At 43.1% G+C, this 8,850-nt stretch overlaps 1 protein-coding gene across 1 annotated transcript in view; it reads right to left on the reverse strand.

Annotated features, from left to right (window-relative positions):
- Positions 1 to 401: 401 nt before the first annotated feature.
- The window catches only part of LOC107295370 (chromobox protein homolog 1), a 56,432-nt gene continuing 47,983 nt past the window's right edge, over positions 402 to 8,850 (reverse strand). The window contains exon 5 of the mRNA XM_015824683.1: positions 402 to 1,598. Coding sequence (XP_015680169.1) covers positions 1,454 to 1,598 — 145 coding nt within the window. The 3' untranslated portion in view covers positions 402 to 1,453. The remainder of the gene's footprint in view (positions 1,599 to 8,850) is intronic.

Raw genomic sequence — 8,850 nt, forward strand, 5'->3', positions numbered from 1 at the left:
TGGCCTAGGGGGGGGATTGTATAGGGATTTTAATAGGGATTTTATAACTTTTCTAAAAATAACAGGCTAATTTAATATATATTTTAATTGTTTTTAGATATTTATTGTATAGTTTCGTTTTTTATTTGCCTGTAAGCCGCCCTGAGTCCTTCGGGAGAAGGGCGGGGTATAAATTAAAGTAATAATAATAATAATAAAAAGGGTACTTTGTCACCCGTTATCTTAATAGCAGGACCTATAGGATACAATTGTCTTAAGTATTGTATACTGTACAGTGTCATGAACAAATTTAAAACAATGTATTTTCTAAACCCTAGATTCACTTCCCCATTATGTAATACTTGCAAGGGAGACCTTGCCTAGAGGGAGAAGAAAAAGAAAGGTCAGGATTATAAATCTAAAATTTTATTATGGACAAAAGGACAGTTCAGTATGAAGTTAAAATCCAAACAATTAAGTTTTAGACATTTTCACAGAAGCCTAACACATGCTTTACTTTAAAAAAGATTTGTACAATGCAGTTCTACATACATGCTGCCCTGTGAAGAAGTTGGTGGCTTACTAGGACTTGAGCAAATTCAGAGGTAAAATTATGTCCTTTGTAAAAACAGAAGTCTATTACATTAAAAATAAGTGGAGGGCCAAGGCAAAGTAATCATTAATGCCCAGGTCTGACAAAAAGTGTTTACAGACTATTCTGCAACTTATGCTGTAGGAAAGTAGATTTCACTCCTTTCGTCCCCCCACCACTCATGATTCTCAAGTTCAAATACATACAGGAAAGTAAAGTAATCCTAGTTCTGTGGGAAGGGGAAGTTAAAAGGATACAGAAAAGAAAGTCTATTTTAGGACAAGGTGTTAAATTTTCCTCTTCCCTAATTTTAGATGTGTGACAATAATTCTTTTATTAGCTGCATTCATGATTACAGCCTTAGCTGTTAATGCTAACACTTAAGATGCATTTGCTCCAGCATTTTGATTAAGAGTAACCTATTTTAATTGCAGTAAGATGCAGGTTTTTTTTAAAGAACTATGATTCTGGCTATAGAATACTGTAAACTACACTTTGTTTCAAGTCAGTTGGCGCATACCCTCCCTTCCCACCTCAACAATACACAAAAAATAGCAAAAAAGGAATCAAACCTACACACACATGCTAAACTATAAAAATGCTGTTAATACTATTTGGGAGAAAGGTTGCAAATTTCAGGTGATCTTTACAGAACAAGCACCTGCACTTGCTGTTTCTGTTGGTGGCCTTCATTCCTCCAATCAAGGTGACAGATTATGAATATGCACATGCACACACAAGCAGAGATCTTGTCCTGTTTCTACAGAGGGTATCCTCCTCAGCCAAGTGTCTCTTCACTTCTTCCTCATGTTCAAACCCACAGTCTGTTCTCTTAATACAAAAGTCAGCCAAAGGAGGGATGAGGACAGAAGGGCAAGCAACTTAACTCTTGTCATCCTTCTTATCATCCTCCTCCGAGGGATAAGAGTGCCATGTGAGCCTTTCCTCATAAAATGAGATGACCACCTGTGGACACTTGATGTTAGCTTCCTTGGCAGGAACCAGATCAGCTTCATCTGAGTTTTTCCTATATAATCAAGAGAAAAAATGTTAGTGTTTATCCCACAGGCAGTGATAAAGAAGATCTATTTTCAAAATACAGATGATCAAAGATTGTGCCATGTCACCTGAATGACACTTGTGAAAATTTGATGGAATGTATTGTTTAAAGTTGTAAGGTATATCAAAGTCAATATTTTCTGGTAGCAGGTACAACTATTTCATTTTGTTCTCTAATTTAAAAGATAACTTGCTGGATCTTCTATTTCCTAATTGTGGAGATGGATGAATATCCCACTAAACTGCAAGGATACCATGGCATAGTTCCAACCTCTGATGGACAATACATTTGCACCTACCATGTTTCCCCAAAAGTAAGACCTAACCCCAAAATAAACCCTAGTTTTTTGGAGATGGGCCTAATACAGTGAGGGGAAAAAAGTATTTGATCTCCTGCTGATTTTGTATGTTTGCCCACTGACAAGGAAATGATCAGTCTATAATTTTAATGGAAGGTTTATTTTAACAAGAGAGAAAGAATAACAAAAAATCCAGAAAAACACATTTCAAAAAAGTTAATAAATTGATTTGCATTTTAATGAGTGAAATAAGTATTTGACCCCTTTGCAAAACATGACTTAGTACTTGGTAGCAAAACCCTCGGCAATCACAGAGGTCAGACGTTTCTTGTAGTTGGCCACCAGGTTTGCACAAATCTCAGGAGGGCTTTTGTCCCACTCCTCTTTGCAGATCCTCTCCAAGTCATTAAGGTTTCGAGGCTGACGTTTGGCAACTTGAACCTTCAACTCCCTCCACAGATTTTCTATGGGATTAAGGTCTGGACACTGGCTAGGCCACTCCAGGACCTTAATGTGCTTCTTCTTGAGCCACTCCTTTGTTGCCTTGGCCGTGTGTTTTGGGTCATTGTCATGCTGGAATACCCAACCACGACCCATTTTCCTGGCTGAGGGAAGGAGGTTCTCACCCAAGATTTGAAGGTACATGGCCCTGTCCAGCGTCCCTTTGATGCAGTGAAGTTGTCCTGTCCCCTTAGCAGAAAAATACCCCTAAAGCATGTTTCCACCTCCATGTTTGATGGTGGGGATGGTGCTCTTGGGGTCATAGGCAGCATTCCTCCTCCTCCAAACACGGCGAGTTGATGCCAAAGAGCTCGATTTTGGTCTCACCTGACCACAACACTTTCACCCAGTTCTCCTCTGAATCATTCAGATGTTCATTGGCAAACTTCAGACATGCCTGTACATGTGCTTTCTTGAGCAGGGGGACCTTGCAGGCGCTGCAGGATTTCAGTCCTTCATAGCGTAGTGTGTTACCAATTGTTTTCTTGGCGACTATGGTCCCAGCTGCCTTGAGATCATTGACGAGATCTTCCCATGTAGTTCTGGGCTGATTCCTCACCATTCTCATGATCATTGAAACTCCACAAAGTGAGATCTTGCAGGGAGCCCCAGGCTGAGAGAGATTGAGTTATTTTGTGTTTCTTCCATTTGCGAATAATCGCACCAACCCTTGTCACCTTCTCACCAAGCTGCTTGTAGCCCATTCCAGCCTTGTGTAGGTCTACAATCTTGTCCCTGCCATCCTTGGACAGCTCTTTGGTCTTGGCCATGGTGGAGAGTTTGGAATCTGATTGATTGCTTCTGTGGACAGGTGTCTTTTATATCGGTAACAAGCTGAGTGTCACAGTTTCGATAGATGAGACCAAGTAAAGCAGAACTCCGAGGCTTCAGTTTTCCTCTATGAACATGTTTATTGGTTACAAAGTATCAGCATGATCAAAAGTGAAACCATGACTAAAGATCCCTCCCAAAGCAACAGTATTACAAAGTTAAAATTCCCACCCCCCAAATGTATGCAATGAAGTATGTTTCCCAATAGAATAGATTGGCGGGCTTTCTGACATTAGGCTCAACCCCCCAGCTGAGGGAACAGAAATGACCTTGGTTCCCACGGGACAGAGAATTGTTTAGGCTAGCATAGAACTTCCCATACCTCCTCCCCCCAATCTTGTGGCAACCGAAAATGAACAAGTTGGCTTCAGTCAGGTTTGTTGCAGGTTTGACAGTCGGATCCCCTAAAGAGAAAACAAATCCTGCAGAAAACAAAGAGTAAATTAGGAATCTCCCCAAGTCTTTTGAGGGTGTTTATCATAAAACGTCTTTATCAACCGGTCTGCTTTGACGTCTACACTCTTAACCCAGGTAGCCTCTGATAAAGGATACCCCTTCCACTGCACTAGGAACTGTAATTTCCCTTTGTATAACCTAGAGTCAAGGATTCGCTTAATTTCATAATGAGTTTCTCCTTGAACTAAAAGGGGACCAGGTGCTTTCTTGGGAGTTGGTCTCAATGAGGATTCCCTCAGAGGTTTTAGCAAACTGCAATGGAAAACAGGGTGAATTTTCCCAAGTAAGCGAAGAAGTTTCAATTCAACTGTCACAGGATTGATAATTCTAATTATAGGGAAAGGACCAAGAAATTTCGGTCCCAGTTTCTTACTGGGCAATTCAAGTCTTAAATATTTGGCTGAAAGATAGACCTTTTCCCCCCAGCAGAAACGGCCTCTGATGGGACCACTTCTTATCGGCTTGTTCCTTGTAAGTTTTTGCAGCTTGTGTTAGAGCTTTTTTTACATTAGTCTGAACAGTTTGCCATGATGTCACCCACTGGTCTAATGTTTGTGAGGCAGGTGGTTCCTGAGGGTATTCAGGCATAGTGACAAACTCTCGGCCGGTGGCTCTCTTAAATGGAGTAAGTCCAGTACTGCTATGCACAGTATTATTGTAAGCCACCTCAGCAAAAGGTAGGTCAGCCCAGTTCGTTTGTTGGTAATTAACGTAGCATCTGATGTATTGTTCCACCATTGTGTTAGCTTTTTCAGTCGATCCATTCGTGCTCAGATGAAAAGCCGAGGAAAGCCCCTGAGGCTATGAAATGAGCCTGCTTAGAAAAAAGATCAATGACAGTCCATATTACGGTATTTCCTCTACTTTCTGGTAGCTCAACAATAAAGTCTATAGCTATTTCCTCCCAGCTACCTGCTGCAACAATCCAGGGAGTTTCCCTGGTCGTCTTTTCATGGCAGCGCAAATGAAACAGCTTTTTATGTAGCTTTCAATGTCCTTTTTCATCCCTGGCTACTAAAACTGTTTCTGGACCAAATGCAATGTTTTTAAAAAGCCAAAGTGACCGGCGAATTTGGTGTTGTGACTGCGTTGAAGTGCTTGGATTCCGAGGATCTCGGGTAGGTACAATTTAGAGACCTTCCAGGCTAACACATCCTGTTGGGTCAGTAGAGTCTTATTTGCCTGGAACCAGGTGTCAGTCTTTAATTCTTCCCTAAGTTTCTTTCTTAGAGGGTTCTCTGGCTCAGCTGGCTGTGTGTGCGTTTGACCGCGAGTGGTTATTTGCGAAGCTGATTGTGGCAGGGGAATAATAGGGTTTATAATGTCCTCTTGGCGGCTTTTTGTACTGGGGCATCCTAGATCAGGGGTAGGCAACCTCGGCTCTTTTATGACTCATGGACTTCAACTCCCAGAATTCCTGAGTCAGCATAGCTGGGAGTTGAAGTCCATGAGTCATAAAAGAGCCGAGGTTGCCTACCCGTCCTAGATAAAGCATCAGCCAAGGAATTTTTTTCCCCAGGAAGGTATTTCAGAGTGAAATTGAAACGATTAAAGTACTGTGCCCAACAGACCTATTTAGGGGACAACTTTCGAGGGGTTCTCAGTGCCTCTAGATTTTTATGATCAGTCCACATTTCAAAAGGCACTTTGCTTCCCTCAAGGAAATGACGCCATGTTAATAAGGCCCACCTCACTTCCCATATTGCCCATTGCCTTTCAGTATCAGTTAATTTCCTAGAGGTATAGGCGCAGGGTTGTAAGTCCCCCTTTTGATTTCTTTGCAAAAGGACCGCTCCCACTGACACATCACTTGCATCAGCTTGGATTATGAACTGTTTGTTAGGATCGGGGTGTTTCAGGACAGGTTCAGATGCAAATAGTCTCTTTAAGTTTTCAAATTCCGCTTGGCATTCCATAGACCATGACGGGTTGACAGGGTTGAGGCTCCCCCCCCCTTTTCCAGTTTTCAACAGTTCAGTAATTGGCAGGGCTATCTTGGCAAAAGAAGGAATGAACAGCCAATAGAAGTTTGTGAACTTTAGGAAGATCTGAAGCTGTTTACAGGTTTGTGGAGGCTGCCACTCAAGCACCGCTTTGACCTTGGCTGGGTCCATTTCAACCCCCTCACTGGAAGTCCGGTACCCAAGATAGTCGAGGCGTGTCTGATGGAAATCGCACTTAGAGAGTTTAGCATAAAGCTTGGCTTTAGGCAACTTTTTGAGCACTTCACGCACTAATTTGATGTACTCTGCCATGGTTTCGGTGTAAATAAGGATGTCATCAAGATAGACTAGAACCCCTTTATACAGGTGATCATGCAGCACTTGATTAATTGCATAAACACAGCAGGGGCCCCTTGAAGGCCAAAAGGCATAACTCTGAACTGGAAGCTTCCCGGAGGGCTGTTGAAAGCTGTTTTCCATTCATCTCCCTCTTTGATTTGCACCCTGCGATCCATCTTTTTTCTCTTAGAACAGGGCAGCCACAGACGATTTTGCGGGTTGGATGAAACCTCTGGCTAGATTCTTGTCGATGTATCCCCTCAACTCTTTTAATTCTCTGGGCGTCATTGAATACATTTTTGGCTTGGGAAGTTTGGCTCACAGTTCTCAATTGCACAGTCAGTCCCCCAGTGGGGGTGGGGGGGGGAAAGGTTGTCACATTCCTTTTTGCCAAAAACGTCTGCTAAGTCTCGGTATTCACTGGATATCAGCTGGGGCCCTGGAATAAGTTCTATGGCCACGCTTAACAGTTCAAGGGACTGTTCTTGGTCTTCAATAGCGCCAGCTCCCCACACTTCACTAGGTGAGGTAGGAATAGAATAGAATAGAATAGAACCTTGTAGGTCTTCTGGTCCAGCCCCCTGCTCGAACAGGAGAACCTATACCATTTCAGACAAGTGACTGTCTAGTCTCTTCTTAAAAACCTCCAGTAATGGAGCGCCCACAATTTCTGAAGGCAAGCTGTTCCACTGGTTAACTGTCCTCACTGTCAGGAAGTTTCTCCTTAATTTCAGGTTGCTTCTCTCTTTGGTCAGTTTCCAACCATTGTTTCTTGTCCTGCCCTCTGGTGCTTTGGAGAATAGTTTGACACCCTCTTCTTTGTGGCAGCCCCTCAAATACTGGAATACTGCTATCATGTTGCCGGTTTCTTCTTTTCTTTAGACTAGCCAAACCCAAGTCCTGCAGCCGTTCTTCATATGTTTTAGTCTCCAGGCCTTTGATCATTTTAGTTGCTCTTCTCTGAACTTTTTCTAAGGTCTCAACATCTTTTTTGTAGTATGGTGACCAAAATTGGTTGCAGTATTCCAGGTGTGGTCTTACTAGGGTTTTATAAAGCGGTATTAATACTAATACTAATACTTGGCCAGGGGCCAAGTTAGCAAAGCTAAAGATGTATGCCATGACCCCCCTCGAGGTGGAAGAATTTAGCCAGAGGTTTCATCGAGCCTGCCAAATCCAAAGTAGCGGCCCCAGTGCTATTCAAAGAGAAAAAAGTTGGGTCGCTTAGGCTCTGCGTGGATTTTGAGGGCCTCAATGGGGTGAGTGTGGAAAATATGTACCCCCTTCCCTTAATGAAAGACTTGTTAACTCATCTGGCGAAGGGGAGAATCTTTACCAAATTAGACCTAAGAGAGGCGTACTACCGCATGAGGATTAGAGAAGGCGATGAATGGAAAACTGCCTCTGGGTAGCTATCAGTTTAAGGCAGGGGTGTCAAACTGCCGGCCCACAGGCCGGATGTGTCACGCCAAAACCGCGCCCACCCCATTGCCAGCAATGGGAAAAAAAGTCACGATACATCGCAACACATCATGTGACGTTGTGAGTTTGACACCCGTGATTTAAGGTCATGCCATTTGGATTACAGGGAGCACCTGCCGTGTTCATGCAGCTGATTAACCAGGTGCTACACAAACATTTATACAAAGGGGGTTTGGTGTATCTTGATGACATCTTAATCTATACAGAGACTATGGCAGAGCATATAAGTTTAGTGCGAGAAGTATTGAAAAAACTGCTGAATGCTAAGCTCTATGCCAAACTTTCTAAATGTGAATTCCATCACACACGTTTGGATTATTTGGGCTATAGAATTTCTAGCGAAGGCACCGAAATGGACCCAGCTAAGGTGAAGGCCGGTATAGAATGGCAGCCCCCAAAGACTCGGAAACAACTCCAGAGTTTCCTGGGATTTGCTAATTTTTACCATCAGTTCATTCCTTTGTTTGCCGAGATCGCTTTGCCTCTAACAGAACTATTAAAAACTGGTAAGGATGGAGGAAAACCGCATCCAGATCAGCCTCTGCACTGGTCTTTGGAGTGCCAAACCACTTCTGAGAATTTATAAAGACTGTTCGCTGCTGAGCCAATTCTAAAACATCCTCACCAAGAGGAGCAAATTGTAATTCAAGCCGATGCTAGCAATGTAGCTGTGGGGGCAGTACTCTTGCAGAAGAATCATGAGGGAGTTTTACAGCCTTGTGCTTACACTTCAAAAAAATTCACAGACACAGAAAGGAAGTGGGCCATTTGGGAGAAAGAAGCTTTTGCAATTAGATGGGCTTTGCTAACGTAGTGTCATTTCCTAGAAGGGAGCAAGGTGCCTTTTGAAGTATGGACTGATCACAAAAATTTAGAGACACTAAAAACTCCCTGTAAACTGTCTCCTAAACAAGTGCGCTGGGCGCAATATTTTAATCATTTTAATTTCACCCTGAAATATTCGCCGGATGGAAAGAATTTCTTAGCTGATGCCCTCTCCAGATTGTCCCAATACAAAAGCCAATGTGAGCAAGTCATAGACTCTATTATGCCCCCACCTCAAGTTATTTCTCAGATAACTCCCCAAAGTCACAAATCTTCAAGGACTCTTAACCCTGATGATCCTTTGACAAAGAAGTTAAAACAAGAATTGATTACTGACCAATGGTTCAGTCTATCTGGACCCGCTCCAGTCGGGCTTCAGGCCGGGATACAGCACGGAAACGGCATTGGTCACGCTGGTGAATGATCTCTGGAGGGCCCGGGACAGGGGTTATTCCTCTGTCCTAGTTCTTTTGGACCTCTCAGCGGCTTTTGATACCGTGGACCACGGTATCATGCTGCGGCGTCTGGGGGAGTTGGGAGTGGG

The sequence above is a fragment of the Protobothrops mucrosquamatus genome, unplaced genomic scaffold (genome assembly GCF_001527695.2).
Source record: "Protobothrops mucrosquamatus isolate PMUCROS unplaced genomic scaffold, P.Mucros_1.0 scaffold2322, whole genome shotgun sequence".
In the NCBI taxonomy this organism is placed as follows: domain Eukaryota; kingdom Metazoa; phylum Chordata; class Lepidosauria; order Squamata; family Viperidae; genus Protobothrops; species Protobothrops mucrosquamatus.